This window comes from Leptosomus discolor, chromosome 7 (genome assembly GCF_034619465.1).
Source record: "Leptosomus discolor isolate bLepDis1 chromosome 7, bLepDis1.hap2, whole genome shotgun sequence".
Classification (NCBI taxonomy): Eukaryota; Metazoa; Chordata; class Aves; order Leptosomiformes; family Leptosomidae; genus Leptosomus; species Leptosomus discolor.
In genome coordinates this window covers 47,637,487-47,660,116 of record NC_141397.1, presented here as the reverse complement: position 1 = coordinate 47,660,116, position 22,630 = coordinate 47,637,487, and the positions used below count along the sequence as shown (strand labels likewise).

General features: G+C 37.1%; 1 protein-coding gene across 1 annotated transcript in view; it reads right to left on the bottom strand.

Moving 5' to 3' along the window:
- Window positions 1-21,980, bottom strand: part of COL4A3 (collagen type IV alpha 3 chain) — a 54,902-nt gene extending 32,922 nt beyond the window's left edge. The window contains exons 1-17 of the mRNA XM_086468588.1: window positions 21,955-21,980; window positions 17,991-18,093; window positions 15,452-15,508; window positions 12,475-12,564; window positions 10,490-10,534; window positions 9,958-10,002; window positions 9,601-9,663; window positions 8,791-8,844; window positions 7,932-7,958; window positions 7,249-7,326; window positions 6,175-6,237; window positions 5,645-5,680; window positions 5,489-5,530; window positions 3,665-3,742; window positions 2,191-2,253; window positions 1,865-1,921; window positions 941-985 (exon numbers count right to left, since the gene is read on the bottom strand). Of these exons, the coding sequence (XP_086324714.1) occupies window positions 941-985; window positions 1,865-1,921; window positions 2,191-2,253; window positions 3,665-3,742; window positions 5,489-5,530; window positions 5,645-5,680; window positions 6,175-6,237; window positions 7,249-7,326; window positions 7,932-7,958; window positions 8,791-8,844; window positions 9,601-9,663; window positions 9,958-10,002; window positions 10,490-10,534; window positions 12,475-12,564; window positions 15,452-15,508; window positions 17,991-18,093; window positions 21,955-21,980 (972 nt within the window). The remainder of the gene's footprint in view (window positions 1-940; window positions 986-1,864; window positions 1,922-2,190; window positions 2,254-3,664; window positions 3,743-5,488; window positions 5,531-5,644; window positions 5,681-6,174; window positions 6,238-7,248; window positions 7,327-7,931; window positions 7,959-8,790; window positions 8,845-9,600; window positions 9,664-9,957; window positions 10,003-10,489; window positions 10,535-12,474; window positions 12,565-15,451; window positions 15,509-17,990; window positions 18,094-21,954) is intronic.
- Between the last annotated feature and the right edge of the window lie 650 nt (window positions 21,981-22,630).

Below are 22,630 nucleotides of genomic sequence, written 5' to 3'. Positions count from 1 at the left end.
TGCACTGCTGGTTAGTAAAGTTGAAATGGGAACAGAGAAATGACATGTCTTTGTCATGACAGAAAGTTTTCTTTCTGTTAGCTGAGGCAGTAGAGCTTTGCAGTCTGTCATTCCACATTCTTTGTCCAACTGGAATACGTTTAGATTGTCTGCAAAGGCTGTTTTGGCATGATGAAGATGATGTTTTAGCAAAACATATTTGAAATGAGCTAGTCTGACAATAAGAATTTTGATAAGATATTTGTTAGGTCACTGTGACCATAATGATGTCATTAAAGTAGAAGTGAAGTAAATCTAAAAGAATTGATATTTAACCAATTGAACACAATATTCCAAATACATTTGAACACCTTTAGCTTTCAAATTAGTACACGAACAAGACAATTTTGGTTTAAAAATGGCACATTTTAAGAATTATATGATGATGAGAGTTTTAATATCTTTCAGTCATCTTGTTTAAGGCCAAGGCAGCTGTGACCTTAACAATAACTTTTCTTTGTAAAAGAATGTCTTTGATTCTAGTGATTAAAGATTATTCATTTTGCTGCTTGATTTATGCTGAAATGAAGGTATAACTCTTTTGCAAAAATTTCAGTGTGACTAACCAGAATTAAACTCAGCAGAATTAATTTTGAGCAACTTGGATCATGTCTGAAACTCATTACACAGTCAGCAGTAAGCAAAAGATCTTTTTATTTTACACAGAAGACTTGTCTCTCCTATGAACAACATGTATGAACTGAGCCTCTGCCTCCTGCATAAATCCATGAGGATACGGTATGTCCCAAGGCCAGCTGAATGAAAGGAAATGTTTCACACTGAATGCAAATCAACACTTTCAAACACATTCTGCAATGGGAAAAAGCTGTGACAGGACGGTATGACCGTGATAAACAGATGAGTATTACTTAGAAAATGTTTAGAAGGCTTCCTTCATTACCGGTAAGCCAGGTGGACCTGGGGCACCTTCTTTTCCAGGTTTACCCTACAAAGGAAAAACATAAAAAAATTAAGAAGATCAAAAGATGAGTCATTGCATTCAAAGAGCATAACAACTAAATGCTGTGCATATAACTGTATTTTAGGTCTCTATAAATTTCGAAAGGCCACTAAAGTTATTTTTTAAATGTTCATTATTTCTAATCATAACTAATGTTCATAAAACCCGACAAATTACCAAATAAATCAAAATGTTTTGTGACATTTTCTGAACTGTTATGAATTCATACAGGTTTAGTTACTAAGAACCTGCATCTTTCATTGATTAGTTTTTATTTGAAAGCTTGAAAGCCATTTGAATGCAAAGTGGTAACCTTCTATTAAATTTTCTTCAAAATCTAGATATACTTAAGTAAATTATGTTTTAACAGGTATGCTTTTTAAAGTAAACATATGGGTTTTTTTCTCATATTATCCTGCTAACAGACTAACTCTCTTATGACAACCTTCTTCATGTCTCCACATACCTGCTGGTTGAACATACTAATTTAAGTCTGCTGCCTCAAGTAAACCCAATGTTTTTAATTATTTTCTACATATCCACTGGCACTATAAGGGCAGTACATGTTCAGAAGAGCACTTTTTCTTTTTTCTACTAAGTTTCAACAGTAGAACCTTTACAGCAAAACAAATAGAAATGCATCCACCATAAACTGACCTTTACTTCATGTACTCATTGTATGTCAGCCTATAAGAACAGTCATCTGACTTTCAGCTCTCTAGTCTGGTTTACTGGATGAAAGAGCTTTTGAATCTAAGAAAATTTGCTCTGAGTGGCATTGAAACAAAAACTGGAGAGCAACACTAGTGCAAAACTGCTTTTCAGAAAAGACCAACATATGTGTATTCAATTGTGTGCACATACCTGTTCTCCGGGTTCTCCTCGGTCACCCTTTTCACTTTGAGAATCACCAATCGGCCCCTATGAAAAAACTACCCTCAAGATACACATATTTTGAAACTCACATTTTCTAAATTAAATAAATCTTTCATAATTTTGCTATCTTTAAAAAATAGTATAAAAATACAGTACAGTGAGATTGCTCTTAATAGGCATTCTATTCATTTGTTCTATTCTATTCATTAAAGGCTGGAATAAGTAGTGTAAATACTGGACTCTTAAGGAGTAGCATTTACTAGCTGATGCTGCCTGAACAACTTGATTTAAGGGATTTACTTCTGGTCACTTACTGTAAACCCCATTGGCCCTGGAAGTCCTCTCGATCCTTTTTCTCCTTTCTCTCCTTTCAAGTCCTATTACACAGAAAATAAAAATTTAATACGGTCTCTTAAATTTTTCTGTGCTTACTATAATGCTCAAGTTTTACAAAAAGGAAATCCTTATGTTACCAGCAAGCTTCTTTAAGCAGAGAAGGTTCTACTTAAATGACTGAGAAACAGAAACTTCTTATCAGCGCTCCTGCCTAAGTCTATGATGTTTGAAAAAGAAACTGGTTCTGCTTGCATTTCTGAACATAGCGAATTCAAAACAACCTATCTGTGATTGCATGCAAGGCGACTGGAGTAAATAACCTCAGAAACTGCAACAAATTGCAAGCAAAAAACAAACAAACCTTAGCTGCCTCATTGGAGCTACAGTTACCTCCAATACGTAAATGCAGTGGCCACCCACAGGATCCTCACCTCTGTGGGATCAAGATTAGATCACCCAGCTATTATGTATCAGGCCACATCCTAAGGTCATTGTAAAGCCAAAGTTTACGGACTGCCTAATTATTACCTGGTTAGACTCATGCCTCAAACTATTTATGTAAGGAGTTTTGAGGGGTTTTTTAAGCCTCAAAGCCCAATATGTCTGAGCTGGGAGGTGCTCCAAGTGGCCCATATTTAATTTAAACAGGAAGAGCTGCTGTGCCTAAAAGCTGGACCTTGCTTCTGCGATCTTCCTCTTCCCTCCTCAATACAGTCTTGATGCAAAATTCATTTTTTTATTTTAGAACATAATGGAGAGGGAGTTTCGATAATTCCATGGATTAGCTACAAGTTAAGAGTCAAGAACAGGTTGAAGACTTGTTCTGTTAATATGTGAAGACTTAAAACTGTGTATAAACTACCGCTATTTAAATTCTCTATAAGGACAAAATGCAAAAATTTTAATTCACAAAGCAATACTGAACATGAAAGCTGAATCAGAGTATTTCCTTTCTCCAATACTCATTGTTTTTCCAACTCATTCCATGATTACTCATGTTCCAGTAACCACAATGAGAAAATAAAACTAGGAAATGTACATGAACATGTTGTAAGCTTTTGTGAAACTCTGGTAGCTCAGAGTCCTGATATTTTCAGTCACAAGGCCCAGAGGTCAACACAGCTGTGGCTTTGATAGCCATTCAGAAAATCCATGTTGGTTTGGTGAAGCAAAACGTAATTTACTTTTCATGTACTCTGAGATCCACAGCAGGTGGCTTACTGTTAAGCATTTAGCATTCCACTGGCATTGTGCAGATGTGCACGTGAACACACAAGACTCAGCTGAGCTGACTGTACAGACACACTCTAAGAGCAGCTTAGTATCTTACTAAACAAGTCTGAAAAATGTTAGGATGGGTAAAAGGAATAATGGTGAAAGATGAAAATGCTCTCTCAAAGTAAAACCTAGTAAGATGGCTTATCTGAATGTGACATTTAACAATTTTACTACCGTCATGTTGTCTGGTCCACTTAATGTCACAATAACGGTTCCTGGTGGTCCAGGGGGTCCAGTTAACCCAGTGTCACCCTTGAAAGAAAAACAGAGCAATTAAAAGCAGTGTGTTTTTATTGTTTCAAATAATGATCTCTATACTTTTGACATCATCAACATTTTTCTGTCATTACACTTAGCCATTAATACAGTTAATATTTCTCTTTCCTTGCTATTTATCTTCCAATAAAGAAGGCATATGGAAGACTTAAGACTGCTATGACAACTTTCTCGCAGCTGAGAAATAAAAAAAATGCGTATGTTGATTTCTGATAGAATATCTAGAATTAGCTTAAATTTTTAGTACTATTTGTTTAGAAGTTATACAACCATTTTAACTCTTAAATCAATTTGATTAATTCAATCAATAAAATACTTTAGCTGTCTTTGGTGACATCCTCAGAAATGCAGTCTGTGTATTACAGAGAGATGACTGTAACACAGTGCTGACAGATAAAATTAGCTTTCATGTGTCCCTAACTGAAAACATTAATATTGCAGTACGCTTTTTCATTAAGGATCTTTTAGAACAGGGAAAGTCCTCAATGCTTATAAATGGGCAGGCGTCAAGAGGATGGGGCCAGGCTTTTTTCAGTGGTGCCCAGTGAAGACAAGGGGCAACAGGCAGAAACTGGAGCACAGGAAGTTCCACCTCAACATGAGGAAAAACTTCTTTCCTTCGAGGGTGGCAGAGCACTGGAACAGGCTGCCCAGGGAGGTTGTGGAGTCTCCTTCTCTGGAGATACTCAAAACCCGCCTGGACACAGTCCTGAGCAACCTGCTGTAGGTGAACCTGCTTTAGTAGGGGGTTGGACTAGACGATCTCCAGAGGTCCCTTCCAACCCCTACTGTTCTGTGATTTTGGGATTCTGATCTTTCCTGTGGAGCTCAACAAAACAACATCCATAATTTCCAGTGATTTTAAGCCAAGGGAATGCCTTTACATGCACTTGCAGCATAACAGCAAAGAACGCATCACTTTTTCATAAGGAAGCAAGATGCCCCATGGTCACCTGAGCTAATGCTAACAAATAATCAATTCTATTTACATAAAATTTCCCATGAAACTTCTGGCATATTCCCAGTAGTTATTACAAAGCTAAAACCAATCCCACTGTCAGATAGTGCTGCTTCAGTTCACAGCTGAATCTGTGCAGGTCAGTCAGCATAACTGTGAGATACCCCAAGTTCTTGAAAGGATCCTGTAAGTACATTTAGACTGACTACTCTGGGTCTCCAACTGCAGATAGGGGTCCTGAGAGACAATGTACATATTAGCAGCAATTTCTAGCTTAATGTCAATTATATGGGATACAGAGTAAGAACATGGATGACACGTAATGCAATTTTTAATCAAAATCTGGGAGGCTTTCTAGCATCATAAAGGCTGACACTGAAAAGACGTTGGCCATAAGAAGTTGTGCGTGTACAGATGCTATATATTTACCAATGTTTACATGCTTAGATAAGCATTTAGGAACGCTCTGCAAATGATATATAAATGAGTTTAATGCCATGTGTTAGTAAATATTAACTACTGGCTCCTCTTAGGTTTCTACCCTTCTATCAGGAAGTTTACATCATTGGCTCTTACGTGAAAACAGTTTGTCCTTAGATATTAATTGCCATGTTTCCATTTTCCAATAAAAGACTTCCACATATATACTGAAAATTTTTATTTCACAGTACTTAATTCCCCAAACATTTCACCATTGTATATCAGAAAAAGCAGCAAACAGAAACAAAACTTAAAAAAATATTTTAAGCATTTTATACAATTACCTTTCTTCCTTTGGTTCCTATTACTTTTAGTCCCATAAGACCCTGTAAAAAAATCCCCAGATGTTATTTTTTTAAAAAAAAAACACCTACAAAAATGAGTTAATTGATGTTACACATAATAGGAAGTTTTCATTTTTATTACCAATCTGAGACTACCTTAGGTCCAGGAGGTCCTGTTTTCCCTGGCATGCCCTACAAAAAAAGAAAAAAAAGCCTTACTTTTAAAAATCACAATCTTCAGCACCAACATTGGTGTTTTGAAGTATCCAATTTTCACGTGAGTTATATCATGATTTTTATTCTTTTTTCCACCTTTACAACTGCAATTTGTTGTGAGTGGGTGACAGAATGGCTATACGTCTAGTTGCAAACATATACATCTCTCTTGGTTATACACACTAGTATTTAAAGTGAATTTATGGACAATTATTTGAAAATCAAAATTTATGCCTACATGGAAAAGGATGCTTCTGAAATTTTCTGCACGGAAATTATATTGGATAAAAATAATCAAAAGAAACATAAAAAAATAATCAGATGTGTACAGAAGGATATGGATTTAGCATATACGTCTCTAGTCCTCAAAGAAGTCTGGGAGAGTTAGGTACTTGTATTTGTGTAACTCTATAGGTTTCTGGGAAAAATCAAAGGTTAAAGTAACAAGTGAGATATGAGTTCATACTCACTGAAGCTCCTGGAGGGCCTTGTGGTCCAAGTTCCCCAGGATATCCTTGAGCACCTTGGGCACCCTGCATATTAAAGAAGAAACACGAATAAAACTCCTGGCAAGATTATAAGCAAACCACAGCACTAAGTTCAATGAACTGAATAACAAACAGAGGAGCAGCACTGCCTCTGGATTTGCTTTTCATGTCTCAGCATAACACAGAAGTGCAATTCTTCCTAACTGCTTCACTGGTTGGCATATGTTTTGAAACATGAGAAAACACATATTCTAAAACTAAACTACTCAAGTGAGGATGTATGGCCTGTTTAACCGTGGACATTATCATAATCCATATAGTCCTACTGATAGCACTAATAAGCCTTTAATAGTTTGAATATTCTATGCAATAAATTACATACTTTAAAGCTTCATTTTCAAAGAAATGGAAAATAAAAAATTTTTCTTTTCCTTTTAATTTAATGTCCTGCGTTTATTGTAACAATCAAAAGAAATGTCTGCTCTGCCTTCTCCTGTTAAACTCCATTTTTTCAATATGGATCATCTGTCCTTTGTTAGTTGTCCAGTAGTTGAGCTAGTCTAATCTGTTCAATGCTACTTTATGGGGAATTTTTGTAATTGGACTAGACGGTCATTGTAGGTCCCTTCCAACTGAACTATTCTATTCTATGCTATTCTATTCTATGCTATGCTATGCTATTCTATTCTATGCTATGCTATTCTATGCTATATGTAGGGGTAAACCCCTAAATCTATGACCAGTTTTTCTCCATTTCTAAAGTAGTGTTTGTCTGCAACCTGACTTCCCTGTCTCACTTTACTAACTCATTATGGACACTATCGGAAAAACTTGAATATATTGTATTAACCAGATTATATAAAGTTAATTTTTTTAAGACACAGAATTATTTTCTGGTTTAGAAATTAGTGAGATAATTGTAAAAAATACTATAGCTATATAAAATATATAATACATTAAAATTATATATAATATAAAATAAATTTAACAGATACACACGTACATAATAGATAACATGTTTTATGTATCTTACAGTCTGAATTAATTCTGAATTACCTGAAGTCCAGGCATTCCTGGCAATCCAGGATCACCTTTCTCACCATACCCTTGATTATATCCATCTGCAGGGCGCCCCTGGACAATTAGATAAAAAGGAAGATAAAAAGTTATGCTGTAGAACTCCGTAATGAAACAAATCTTCTAATACAGTTTGTAGGGAAATAAGCTTAACTTCAGAATTATGTAACAATGGCAACTGTCCGCTATGGATAGTTCTACCTTTAAAAAAGATTTTACTAAGCAGAATACACCTTTTTCAGACATTCCAGTTCTCTGTTATGAGCAGTCTTCATGTCAGACATACCTATGTTACTCACCCATAGTCCTGACCTTCAATTTATTTCAGGTATTTTTTATCCCTTCAATGCATCTGCAGATTTCCATATGAATTTATAAGCTGTTTGGGGGAGGGCCTTAGTTCTTTGTGTGCTTGAAAGGGTTAAATTCCCTACATGCAATAACAGTAGTTAAAGGGGAAAAAAATTAAATACTCTTTTGTAACCCCGGGTGAATGCAACTAGTACAGACGAAGCACCAAAGTTTGCTGTTGCTTCTTCTGGAAAGTAAACCTTCCATTTCCCACGAATGAAGACATTAAGAACTCTTTTCCAGCAGCAAACATACACACACATTATTGATCACCAGTAAATATTTCACATCATACGATGCAAATATCTGACCTTCTCTCCTTTGATGCCAGCAATACCCTAGGGAGAAGAACAATCATATTATTAAAACAGAAAAGTAAGAGACAATGATGAAATGGCACGTTCTAAACATTCTCTAAGCTCAGTGGTCTTGAAGGGATTTATTTTCACGGACACGGTGTATAGCCAGGTAGATGTTTACTGTGCCAGACTTCAACTTAAGAAGAAAGAGCATATTGTTAAAAAATAGTCCAGTCTCAGAGTTACAACTCTGCAAGTGGAGGCAGAACAGTTTTGAAGCACAATCTTAATAAATAAAATAAATAAGACCAGGAGAGCTGGTAAAGCTCATGTTTAGAAGTTCTTAAATCTGAAGCCACTGGAACTTGACAGGCAGCATTCCTTTTCCATTTGTTTAGAAGTTTCTTTTAAAAACACATTTCTTCAGAGAAAAAACGAATCCTAGGGTCAAAGCAATGCACTGAGAATGAGAAGTTCTGGGTTTAATTCCTGGTTCTTATTGACTTAATTAGGCCATATCCTCAAAGATATCTAGGCATGAACTGAAACCGCAATCTATTAAACATATTGAACACCTTTAGAGACATAAGCAGTAAATTTTCATGAGTATTCCTTGAGACACTAAAGAGCTAACACTAGTCAATGAATGTGCATGCACTCATTAACTAAGAAGTTGAGGCCAAACATGCAGTCGATAAAGCATTGCTTTTAATTTTGGTTTCTTTACCACATAGTTTTCATATTAATGAAATGGGGATACCTATATATTTCAACTGTTGTCAATACCAGCTGATGTGAGGCTTTACACTCCTTCAGTGAATGGCTTTATGTGGTAGAAACGCACACTATCAGGAATTTCACAGACACCTACCGGCATGCCTGGAGCACCTCTTCTACCTGGAGGACCTGGAAAACCATGATCGCCCTGAAAGTAGTACGAGTGATTGTTAGTTCACATTAGCATTTATTATTTGGTTTGATTTCAGCAAATGTGATTACAAAAGAAGTTTTTACATGCTATCATACAAAGATTTTGAGTTGCATTACCGCCATCTTTGCTAGAAAGGGCACCGCCTCACTGTATTGGTCTTGATTTTTATCCCAGACACCAGGCTTTATTAGCTATGTCAGATCAGTTCACTGTTTCACTATAAACGTATGATTTTTCTATAGCAGGCATTCTTCTGATTCCCCCTTTCAGAACACTGGAAGCATTTGCTCATAGAGCAAAGAAGAACTAGTAAATCTGTAACTTAACATTAAGCCTTTTATTTTAGTTGCTTTCAGGACTTACAAATTGTCAACTGCAAGCTAGATACTGGTGAAATAAAATCAATTAACTATCTGTCTCTTCTACAGCCCATTTCAACAGAAGGACAGATTGGACAAAACTGATTAGGTCTTCTGGATTTAACGAAAAAAGTGTTATCTATCAAAATATCAAACATTATGCTTAACTTTTTAGCAAAGGCCATTAACGTGTATTATTTATGTATCTTACACAAAAAGGCAGCATTTTTCCTTTCTCTTGCCTCATGATTCAATTTTTTGCTAGTTGATAAAGTCACAAACCAAAACAAATCAAAGTTGTTGTATATTGGGGGAAAAAAATCAGAATGTTTTTTCACCATTCCTAAGCATAGCCAAACACAACCTCTGTAACATTCAGCTTGGTTTGTACCTTTGTGCCATTGCATCCTGGAACACCCAAGCGCCCAGGAGGACCAACAGCTCCTGGTTCACCCTAAAAAGAGGTGCGAAATTGACACAAGCTTTGTTTTTGCACATTCATATTACCCTACAGCAACACTGAAAGAGTTTATGTTGGAGCAGTGTTTCACGAGACTTGACAGATTACAATGTGTTCTTAAATCATTACAATGAGTATCAATTGCTGATGCTAAGATTTTTATCTCTAGGCTAACTGACAGAGACAACACTGATGTTGAGACTACAGTGAGCACATTGGCTGAAGATAATTGTTTACTGAAGACTGTAGTAAGAGAGAAATGGTTAAATCAGTTTCATTTTTACTTACTGGAAGGCCTGGGGGACCTGAAAATCCAGGTATTCCTGGGAGTCCCTAATGATATAAAACCAGAGGAATAACATTAGAAATACTAAGCAAAAGCTCATGATGCAGTTCTCCTTTTGATCACATTCACAAGAAGAATGAATGCAAGTATGGGTCTATCAAAAATTCATTACTTTCTTAACCCTCCTGACTGTGAACCAAGTACAATGGTAGCTTATGCACTGTTAACAGAGACTGGTTTTTCCCACAGAAAAAAAACCCAAAACAACTCTTCATGGAATTCTAGTCTAACTTTTTCATAGCACACCCCAATACTAAATACATACAGCATGAACCTTGTACATAAGGTGTAGCAAAAAATGCAAAAGTTCTAAAAAAATAGCTAATGCATGTGCATACTCCGTGTCTCAAATTTTAAAAATACTTTAAAATAATGTATAATGTTTCAGGTTTATTTTTCATAAATTATTGAACCAAGTTGTTATTTAACATGACATTTAATACACACAAGTTTGTTTAAAATAGAAATACTTACTCTTATACCTTTGGGTCCAGCTAAGCCTGTGAGCCCGGGAGAGCCCTAGATCACAATCAGAAAACAAAACAACGTATTTCAATATAATTGAGAAAAAGCACATACTGTCAACAGGACGTGCAACATTTTTAATACCAATACCAACATGTGCACACAAAACTATATAAATAAGTACATGATTTGCCTATTACAGACAGTAAAACAAACAAGCATTTAATACAACTTGCATAAATCATGGAGTCTTGCCCTCCCTTTCAGTGCTCACAGAGGATATATCATAGAATCGTAGAATGGTTTGGGTTAGAAGGGGCCTCAAAGATCATCTAGTTCCAACCGCTCTGCCACGGTCAGGGACACCTTCCACTAGACCAGGTTGCTCCAAGCCCCATCCAGCCTGGCCTTGAACACTGCCAGGGAGGGGGCAGCCACAGCTTCTGGGCAACATGTTCCGGTGTCTCACCACCCTCACAGTAAAGAAATATATATGATATATTTCATCATAGGTCAAAAAATAACAGTCAGGGTATGTTGAGAAAGCAATTGCTATGGATCTGTTCAAACTGTGAGACCTAGATGTGCTTCCCTGTGAGGAAATAGATGGAAGGCTCCCAGATATGGGTGATGTCCATGTAATGATCAGGGATATGCACATACCAGCCACTCTCACCCGCACTGCTATGCATGGAAATGAAAGTCAGGAGAACGGCTGAAAGGGAGCTAAGCAGGGTGGGAGACCAAGGCTGAAAGAAGATAGCAAAGCATGCCACAGCACAGTCTAGACAGAATCTTCTAGAATTGTTTCAAGATACTTAGAGCTTTACCAATAATAAGAAACTTTTATCATTCCCAGAAAAGAAATGGGGAATGTACAGAACCGCATACGTCCTAAAATCCTGGGCAACATTTCGTTTAAGATAATGTACAGGTGTTGAATAGGAAAAGCTAACTGGAATACACTACAATAGATGGCATTCAGGCTAACAGAGATGTTCTTGCTAGATAATTTATCCTTTTTGCCGTTCTTGCAGAAATTATTATCACTTATTAAAAAGAAAATGCTCTACTAAACACTTTTCAATGAGTTTAAATAAATGGCTCATCAACATGTATGAGATCTACCACGAGTATCAGTTCCACAAAGTGTTGTAAAAACGAGATAGGACAGGATAATGCAACAATACCCAAACAAATTAAAACTATAAAAACCATTTGTTTAAAGGTATGGATAAGTGCTGGAGTCACATTAGTGCAGGTCCTAGATGTAATTGTGGCAGTACCTTCCTGATTTATACTCTGGCTGAGTTCATGCCACATTATACACAAATAACTTATTCACCAGAGCCAATTTATTGATAACAGAAGGAATGCTATTCCTCAAGACAAATACAATGTTTTTAATGAGTGACATATTTGTTTTTTTCTTCTCATGCAGAAGTCACCGAAAATTCATATTCGGCCTCAGTTTAGGCATAAAGGAAAGAAAGCCCATGTCACCAAAGTCACTCTTTCCATACTGCAGGCAACTAGGTATTTCCTAAACAGACCAAAATTTATTTTAAAAACTATCTTTCCCTTCAAATTTTTTTAAACCTATTTAAGATCAAATCATATTTGTCTCAGTAGTAGCTTGTTTCCTCTCTTTCCAGCAACAGTTGTCAGAGTATACTGTTAAGACAAATTCGAGGTTATGCTGCTAAAATCTATTTAGACCCATGTTCATTGCCTCTGGCAGTTCACTCCAGGTGCTTTAGCACTGGCCAATGGGCAACCGACAACAAAAGCCCATGTTCACACTAGCTACTTTGACTCACTCAAAAATAACCATTGCAGCTAGTGACCACCCAACATCCCTCACCAAACAGGAAACCCTGAAATGGGTTTGGGGTTTTTTTGGTTGTTTGTTTTTTTTTAAACAGAATTCCCTACCAGACATAGCTCCCTTTCACAGTCAAGCACAGTAGTTTGTGTCTCACATACACACCTACCTTTGGTCCCTGTGGCCCTGGAGGCCCTTCTGGACCAGGAAAACCTCTATGACCAGGTGGACCTGGAACACCAGGAAAGCCTTTTTCACCCTGTAAACATTAAGAGAATGAAGATCTTAAAACATCCATGAATTCTTCTTTTGATAACATATTTTTAAGGTATTCATTACTTTCAGTACCTCTTAATTACTACATATCTGTCTCCTACTGTGGCAGATACATTACCCTTGCCCACACCAACCTGTTTTTGTGGTCCCGCCTATGTGCTGTCTAGGCCACACGGTCCCACTGAAGTAACATGCTCATAAGTATGGCTGAAGATATCAGAAGGCAACAGTACTCAAGATTTTGCAGACTACAGAAGTTAATTTCCAGCATGAAAAGTTTAAGCAACCAGCTGATACATATTGGTTGTTAATATTTCTATATTGTGTTTAGTCCCTGCAAGCAACACAAATCCAAATCCATCACAGCAGCCCTAACTTGTAATTGGCAAACTTAACAGCTGCTGCTGTACAGCAAGGTCAGTTCCAAACCATCAATACCTTGGTTCATGCAAGCCATGGAAAGAAACAGTGGGAGTTAGATGCAACAAAACCATTCAGATAGAATAAAAGAAGTTCGCTTAGGCAACAACTTTCAAAAATTGTTCTGAGTCTCAGAGATGAAGACACCCAATTATTTTTTCATGTTTTCCAAGGTCAAGTTCAAATAACTAAACCATGTAAAAGAAACATAGAAGATTAAAGCCACACAAATAGATAATGGAGGCTAAGTCACAGTGGAAGGGGCATTTTCAGTGTTCTAGTTAAATATAATGCAGATCCAAATCTTGGTTAAAATAAAGTGCTTCAAGCCAGAAACTCTCAGAAAAGGTGCTGCAGCTCTTTAGATAGCAGCAATTTATCATGTTCAATTTTACATCAGTGAAGAGCTGTGCATTCAAGACCTTTTACATCACAGCATGACATGGGAGGGAGAGGATGGAGTTATCGATTCTCTCAGAGTCAATTTTCCTATTGCTTTATCAGGGGAGAGCTATACAAAAAAGCATTTGAGATTTTGCTGTGCAGAAGTTCCAGTTTCTTATTATCTGATGTACAAGATAGGATCCAAAAGAAGTCTAGGGGAAGCCAAAATACCTTGGCTTGTCCCTCCAACAATTCTCACACCTCAAAATCCCACAAACGCACCAGGTTTTAAATAGCTTCTGAATTAAAACAATAAAAAAGAACAATATAATATATAAAGATAGAATATAATCCCATAATATTTTAACACAAATCAAAATAAGAATTGCAATATGAAGTGTCTGTGAGAGCTGTATCATAAACCAGCACAGTTTTTTGTGACAAATCGTTTCTACCATCCACCAAGAAAGGCAGAAAAGGAGACTGCTATATCAAGACGCGCCACTGGAGGGAGCGTCGTACTAACGCACAGGAAAACGAAAGACGTTCTCGACCTCCACTGGTCTTGCTGCCCCCTCACTGAAGCAAGCCGCAGGGTGTTCTCCAGATACAGAGCAGCACTGCGCTCTCCTGACAGCTTCACTCCCCTCCACACAGTACAGGCAATTTTATCCACGCTTTCTTCTTAACAGATCAGCAACTCGGAGGATTCTCAGGTTAGAGTATTTCTTAACATTGAACAAAGTATATTGATTAATATAATTGTCCTAACTTTCCAAAGCTGCCTGAAAAACTTCATCTGTGTAATCAGTGATTAACTCTCAACTACTAATTGTTCACTTGCTTTATCATCAAACTGATGAAGACAGGTGCTCATTCTTATTAATTATTTTTCTTACTGGGCAGCCTATTTTTTTCTCATTTTTCAACTGCTCTCAATTTTACCAGTTAGGACAAAGTCAGATTAGACCAACTAAGACCATGAAAAATAAGCACTGAGATTTTCTTAAAGACACAAGTATTCTCCTTTCCCACTTAAGAAAATGTTTTAATAATGAACATACTCACTCTGAAAGAACTTTTCTCCAACACTGAAATGCGGCTTCCTAAAGCAAGTGTTTAGTGTGGTGCAAGATGACACTTTTTCTGGGTAATAAAAGTACAGGAGGAAAGTTGTGAGTAATTCTTTACCAGCCAGATGTGCCTATCAGCAGGGCTAATCACAACCCTAAGTCTATATAGGCATCTGGAATCTATTGATAAGGTTTAATACGGCAATCACTGTGTCCACAGCTAGCCTGAATTACAAGCATGACTTCTTTAATAATACCCCTTTCATTTGTGAATCAGTTGTTTTTCCAAGTACAAGCAGGAGTTTGAAAGAATTTTTGGCATTTGTGTAATTCAGGTTCGTCTAAAAGCCACTCCGAGCCTCTGCCAAGCTATTACTGGCAACAGACAGAGCTGCAGCTCTGTTACTTTTGATGGCTTTGATGCTGTTCCCTCACTGCTGGAAAGGTGTTTGTGATTAGGACCCAGAAACTCATCCTCAGTCTGCAGGAGATTGATCTGTTTGATGACAGTGCATGTAGCTTTCCTTCACGAACTGGAAAATGGAGGGGGGGGGGGGGGGGCGGAGATGGGCAAGGTCCAAAGATGGGAAGAAGGAAGCACTAAACATGCCACTCTTGGTGGCATTATGAAATTTGTAACAGGAGAGCTGCTGCCAGGGCAACTGTATCTGTGGGCACTTGTCAGGAGTTTGTGAAAGGGACCTAGTGCTTCGGACAGTTGTTCTGTTTGGCTTCAAACATCATGCAATGCTGTAAACAAATCAATGCATTTAAAAAAAAAAAAAAAAACAAAAACCTCTTCTTAGTTAAACAGTCCCCAGAGTTATTTTAACAGAATTTTGTAAGGTAATGTATTCCTTTTACAATTCTCAGTAGACTGCTGACAGAATACCATCACACAATAAATTCACTCACTGTATCAACTCAACTAATGTATGAACAATTTCCAGATATAAGGTAATCTTAAAAAAGGGAAAATGTATTTGTTCTTACCTTACTACCTTTCATGCTATCACAAAAGCAGGGCCTTTTACCTTTGCATACACAGCTCTGAAAAACAGAAAGACAAGACTTTGTAACAAAACTATTTTTCTCATCGTGTTGTTTGGTGAGGGGCAAATGAGATCTCAGTGGTTCTAGCAAGGTAATTATTTCACAGATACTACAACTTTGAAAAAATGTTTGTGAAGAATGGCAATTTTCAATAGTGGAAAAGAGCTCATTATTCCTCTGCACTGTCTTTTGAGAAAGGTAAGGGCACTAGTTTAATTTTATAATTGGGGTAAAGGCCAAGAAGCCATGCCTAACACCACCAGGGTTATAATATCAATATGAAATGTAAAATTCAAGAGTTTGGGCTCACAAGACTAAACATTGATGATTCTTTAAAAAACTTCCTATAGAAACAAACACATATACCAATATCGTTTTAGACTACAATTATATTCTTTTTATTTTAATCTATTACCAAATAATTTTCTGACTTTCTGTAGCTGCATTCACCTCCTGACCCTGGCTCCTGGTACGTAATACAAAGGACCCTCAGCTTTGTTGTTTCTTAATTCTGGAGGTTTCCTGAGCCACACTGTGTGACAGTGGGTGCCATCACACAGGGATGTCCCCACTCCTGCAGCAAGTCCCAGGCTGTGGCTGCTACAGCATGTCAGTGTCTTCAGGTGAGCCTGGAGTTCAAAGCCCTCCTTGGAGGGCTGAGTGTTGCACTGTAGCATCTAAACCTCTCTGAGTCTGGTGACCTCTACTGCCAGAGTATGGCATGGCTATCTGGGAGAATAACTACAATCCGGGAAAATTCAATGATTAATCAAGTATGAAGAGATATCCAGGTTTTTATTGTTCACACTTACGTGAAAAAACAAACAAACAAACAAACAACCCAAACAAGGATATTCAGCACATAACTGGATAGACAGCGTGACTAAAGTCGATAGCTCATGCACTAGGCAGTCCTGGTAGCAGGGAGACCAGCAAAGGTGCAAAGCACATCTGAAATCCTGGGTGAACATGAGAACGCTTAACCCTTCTGTGCCCAGTTCTTGCTACAGCTGTCACACACTCAGTACCTGACCTAGCCCAGTCTGGCTGGGATAACTCTGCAAATGACTTTTCTACGTTCATGTAGACATATCCTGTTTCAGTGGAGTGGAGGAGAAAAAAAAATAATCCTCATATATTATATATATCCATATACATATAGTCTATAGATATCACTATATATATATGTGGATGGAACATAGACTATGTCATAGTTACAGACAATAAGAAAGGGACAACTATTATATATTGGTTATGAAGATGTTCTAAGATGCATAACATTCAGAAAAGAAGGAAGCACTGTATTTTTTCTTGCAAGATTAAAGCGTTTAAGATTGCACAATATGAAATTTCTATTTAGATCTTGAAGACAGAATTAATTAACCCCTACAGCTGGTCTTAATACAACAGCAGCACTGTTCCAAATTTATAACTTATTCAGTGGTGTTCTCAAAAACCAGAAAACAAAAGACAGAAAAAACCGTTCTTGGTTACATTTTAAAATTATAAAGTCAGGTTGTCATTACATTTAAATTCTCCTGTAGCAATCTGTTCAGGTACAACATTTTACAGAACTGAAAAGCATCTTTTCTTCCCACAAGCTAAGATCAATCTCTTCGATCTTTATCATCCAAAACTGAGGTATGTGGTATCAGCTGCCTTCATTTCTTACACAGTTCATTGTATTCGCCTCTTTCCTTTGACTACACAAGAAACTTGACATCTAGTTTGGAACAACTGATCCAGTCTCTTCAGGTGCCTCTTTTAAGAAGTAGGAAAGATGCTGCAAGTACTTTCTGTTCTCTGTGGACTAGATAGTTACTGACAGTAGCTGCCTGACTTTTAAGTGGCTGAAGTTAGGTGAGATGATGCCACCTATTAATTAAAAAAATAGATGCAGAGGGTATTCATCAAGTGAACAGCTATTGAAACATTCATTTACAAAACAAAACAGAAATTAGAATTAGTTGGTCATGAAAAGCAAATCCCCCAAGAAATGATTGTGTCTGCCTGTGTTCTATAGACAGATCAATAGGTGATTACTTGATGTTTCAAGCTAGATTTTTAAACTAATGCAAACATTAAATACTTAATTCTTTGGGTATTTAAAAAAAAAGAGTCTCTCTTCCCATGATCTGATGGCTAGAATTCAAGTGGTATGGCATCAGAAATTTGGAAAACAAAGTTGTCATATAAAACAGAAACCATGTGACTATGCTACCTTTACTATTACTTTAATCAATATGATTATATCACTAGAGATACATGAATAAACACTAGTGCAGAATTAACAAACAGTGTCCTGATTTCTTCTCAGTGAGGTCTACCAGTATGGCACTGGACAACCTAAATTCACCAAGTTAGTAATATGATAGGTATCTTAAGCATTTAAGCATAAATACCAGAGGATAAAGTGACACATATCTCAACGTAAATTTGGAATAGTCTATAAGACTTGTTCCCTATTCAATAACAGTACCTTCCATCCCAAAGTATTCTCTTCAAGATAGGTAACACAGGTTATTGGTACATGTCTGCTAAGCAGTACAAAAACTGTTCGATGTTCAGCATCCCAAGGAAAGCTGTAAACACAGTACACACTAGAAGAAGTCTTAAACTGCTGGCACCGCATTTTACTGCTGTACGGGGCTAATGAGTGACTCAAGCTACTACATTCTTAAAGCTTGCATACGAAAATTGTAAATTAACTACAAGACCTATGAGACCCATTTACTCAACAATCTCAACTGCTGAAGCAAAGATTTAGCTTACAGATTTAGTAGGCACATGTCTGAGTCCAGGAAAGGTGTTGCTAACTGAGGAAAAAATGCTTACAGTATTCCAAATTCTCTGAATTTCTTCAGAGCAACTGGGAGCATATCCTGGCTGACCACAGACAGCTTTCCTGAGAAACTGCCACAGCTGGCTTCTAATCTGCCTAGTACCAGTTCTTTACCATTATAATTCTATAGACCTTCATGGAGTTGCACCTTATTCCTACCTGTGAAAGTAAAGCTAGAAGCAGATTCTTTACAGTATTTGCACGCAAAACACAGTTTTCAGGACATGTAGAGCAATCATGAAATAAAATTACTCTTCTATAGTACATACAATCTGCAGAAGACTTGATATGTACAGATACAGAAGAAACTTTTAGCTTACAATCCAAGATAACCCAATGTGAAGTTAAATGCATGACTTACAATGCTACATAACTGATCAAGGTTATTAAACTATTTAAAGAAAAAGAGCCTTTGCTCTTCAAGAAGTCAGAATACTTAGACTGTGTTTAATCTGCCATTAGTAAGCCTTCAGATCAATTTAGGTCTTTTTGTGTAGGCATATCACTTTAAACTAAACTGAAAAGACCAAAGATGATTCTACATTACACAGTCAGTTAGCTGAATAATATTAAATGTTTTGGCATATGATTTTTATGTAAGATTAGATTATGCCTTCTGTAAAGGAGCTTTGAACCAAAAAATCATTGCTCACTTACACTACTGGAAGCTTCCACATCCTTGCAAGATGCCTCAGCAGCTTTATCAGAGGATCATAACAAAACAATAGTATATTGCCAAGTTATAAGACAAGGAAATTGAATATTAATTATTAATGGTTTATGCAAAAACCTTACAATAACATCCACATAAGCAAATGCATTAACAAAGCCACAGGTTTATGGCATGTTTTTCAGTTTTGTGATTTTTATAATAACCACATTTATTTCAAATATTTACATACAGTAGATGGCACTAGGCTTTTGATCTAAAAATCAAGGCCAAAGGATGATGCCAGATCATTAGATGAATAACAAGTCAGATTAATTTAACAATGAACAAAAATTCAAAAAACACAGTATCTTGGAGGAATTTATAGAGGAGCTCCTTTCAAAAGTGTTTTGAGTGATAGCAGTAGTATTACATGCTCTTTAAATAACTAACTGTTGTACACGCTGAAGCACAGGTAATGTTTTGTTCAGTGGGTGCAACCTTATCTAGAATGCTGAATTACCCTTCCTGCACTATGGGATTGGATTCTATGGGGCTCTAACCTCATCCTGCTCCCAACTGAGAGATTAACTTACGCATCTGCTTAAAAAGTGTTCCAGTCCCCTCCTTCACTGAATCCCTCAAAGAAATGACAAAGAAAGAAGGAAGAAATAACACACTACATACTACATTGTCACCTACACAAAGCTTACTATGGATTCAGCATGGCACAGCTACTCCTACCATTGCAGTAATGGCAACTTAATTTGGAGTATCAGAGAGAATCTTACACAGCTCATGGCACTTTGCCAACAAAGCTGTTATATGGAGGATGTCAGAGAATGTATTTAGGGATGTTATCAAACCTGAATATGTCAAAGGACATCACAAAGCATTAATGTAAAGAAAAAAGCAAACAAGGATCGGCGCTTCTACCAATAGCACAGGATTTGAGTACTGTCACTCACATTTGTGGGGCAATACAGTCATACTGGGAATGGTTTAAAGGCAGAAAGATGGGGATCAGATTAAATGAACCACTGAGGGTGATGAGTCAGTATTTCTCCACTGATCTCCTTTTAGAATGACATATATGATGACGGAACAGACAGAGTATTTGTTCGCTTTTCCAGATCCAGAAAAGATCAGAGTAGGTCAGCTATGATTTCAAAATATATATTTGTATTAAAAACACTGCACCCAGGACAGAGAGACAGCAAAGTGTGTTGCTGCAGGCAACAGGCACTGTATTCTTTAAGTATGTTTCAGATGAAGACTACAAGACCACACAGGATGAGTAATAAAGGCATTCAGATGAAAGTAGAGATGAAATTAAATGTATTCCGCAGGAATACAGTAATCTGGCTGCAGTAGGGCTTAAATTTACACTTTTGGCCTGACTGATCTTTAATTTCATGGGTGAACTCCACTGATTCTAGAGGTAAATCCTGGTTAACATAAATGAAAGATGACTGTGCAACAGGAGGAATTTGAAGATGAATTAAAAGCAGTGCAAGTGATATCCATTAATTACTCTGGACAGTAAAAATAGCCCAGGTGTCTTCTGTCAAGTGGGTGGTGAAGCTGTCACTTTCATTGGTGGTTCTAATGGCTGATCAGGCTCATTTTTAAAAACGCAAGCCTGATTTTTCATTTAAACTTGACTTTTTCTAGCATCTCGTCTATCCTGCCATTAGGGCTTTATCTTCTAACTTCAAGGATCACTAAATCAGAACCCCATCAAAACACAGAACAAGATCGGACGAGATCTATTTTTCTGTGATACCGCTTTTTTTTGTTTTTCTTTTCCATCCTTCTGCTCATTAATGGTATCCTGAGCAGCCTACAAATATGCAGGTCATCACATTGGTCCTGTCTAAGCAGAAGTAAATTACCAGCTAATTCCCAGTTTTCTGTCATTTCTCTGAAATTCCAATACTTATTAAAAATTACATATCAGTGAGCCAGCTCCTTTAAGAATCTTGGTTATGAATTTTCAAGGGCTGCTGACACACTGAGATTTCTGAATTCTTCCTGAGCTCAGTGCAGAGCAATCATTTTACACATTCCAGCTGTGTCTATAAACTACAACTGAGCACAGAGAATAATAATATTGCTCACATAGCTGATGCTAATATAGCGCTTAAACCTACAAAGGGCCCATTTCTCTAATGTTGTCTACTACATGTTTTCTATTACATCTGATAGAAGTGGGTGTAAAGCATTACGATTACTCTAAGTGGAAAGTTTTGCTTTAACATTTTGCTACTCTACAGACTTATGTTGGGGTGGGTATGCTGCACAGAGGTGTGAAATGCTGCATTTTATGAAGGACACTATGGTGCTAGCTAAAGCTTCTAGCTTGGACACAGTTATATTTTTGAAAATTTATCCTAACCTGCTCAAGCAGAGGATCTGAGAGCACAGCTGTATAGAAAAAAGTTCCCACTGTGGAAAAGTCTATATAAGGAAAATGTTTTTTCTGAGTCTGATGCACCTGTGTTAGGATACTTGGCTAGACTAGTACAGTCAGTAATTCTATCTAGACATGGTCAGTAGTTACATGACCCTGGCAGCACATTCCTCATGTTGCACAACTGTAAATCACCATGTAGCATACAAGGTAGTGGAGAATGAAGTTCCCTCGCTCCAAAACATTGCTATCAAAACAAAATACCAGTCTCACAATTACAATCTGTATACTGGAAGTTTTTCATGCATTGTAAGCATCAAACATGAATTCATTAAAATTATCAAAGACCACGAAGAACTTTGTGTTTTTTTAGTGAGTGCTGGACCAGTACAACAAAACCAAATTATTAAGCCTTCAATAAGTATAGACAACATAGAGCAGAAATAGGAGATGATGAGATGAAGGAAAATATGTCAGTTCCCAAACCCTGAAACATTGTGTAGTCACTTGTGAACTGGAAAGCAGCCAGACATTCTTACCTTAGAAGACTCCTGTTAACAGCCATGTATGCTACCAGAATTCACAGCATTTTGCCAACCAGTTGAATACCTAGCACCTGACAAAAATGACTTAATTTTGACGTTCCATTATAAAGAAATACACCTGTAACTTTAACTAATAAACAACTTGGTCAATAATGTCTGACGTATGGAGACAGGATCTCAACAGACACAGTGGAAGACAACTGTTACGCTACGGACAGCGCAGTTGTTGAATAAGCTCCATTAAACACTTGTAATGGGAACTTTGCTCAGGGAATAACTACTGAGTCAATATCCCTCTTTGGTAACATAGACCTTGTCTTAGTGCTTATCTGCTGCTTTGAGTGCGAGGTGCAGAAGTCGTAATCATTTATGAACACATGAAAAACCTTTCATAACACTTCACAGAAGCAGGATTTTGTGTCTAACTTAGAGATAGACAATTTGTGATCACACAACATGAACACACAACACATGTCTATCTGAACTTGGTAAGAATTTCCTTACTTTCTATCCTTAATTTTAAACTACCAGGAGTTCTTTTGGAAGGAATTTGTTCTTTTATGTAATATAAAGATATATTTAAAATGGTATTTGCAAACCAGCTATGGTAAATGACTGGTATGGAGAAATGGAAGAAGCTGCTGCAGATGAACATTTAAACAACTTCCTA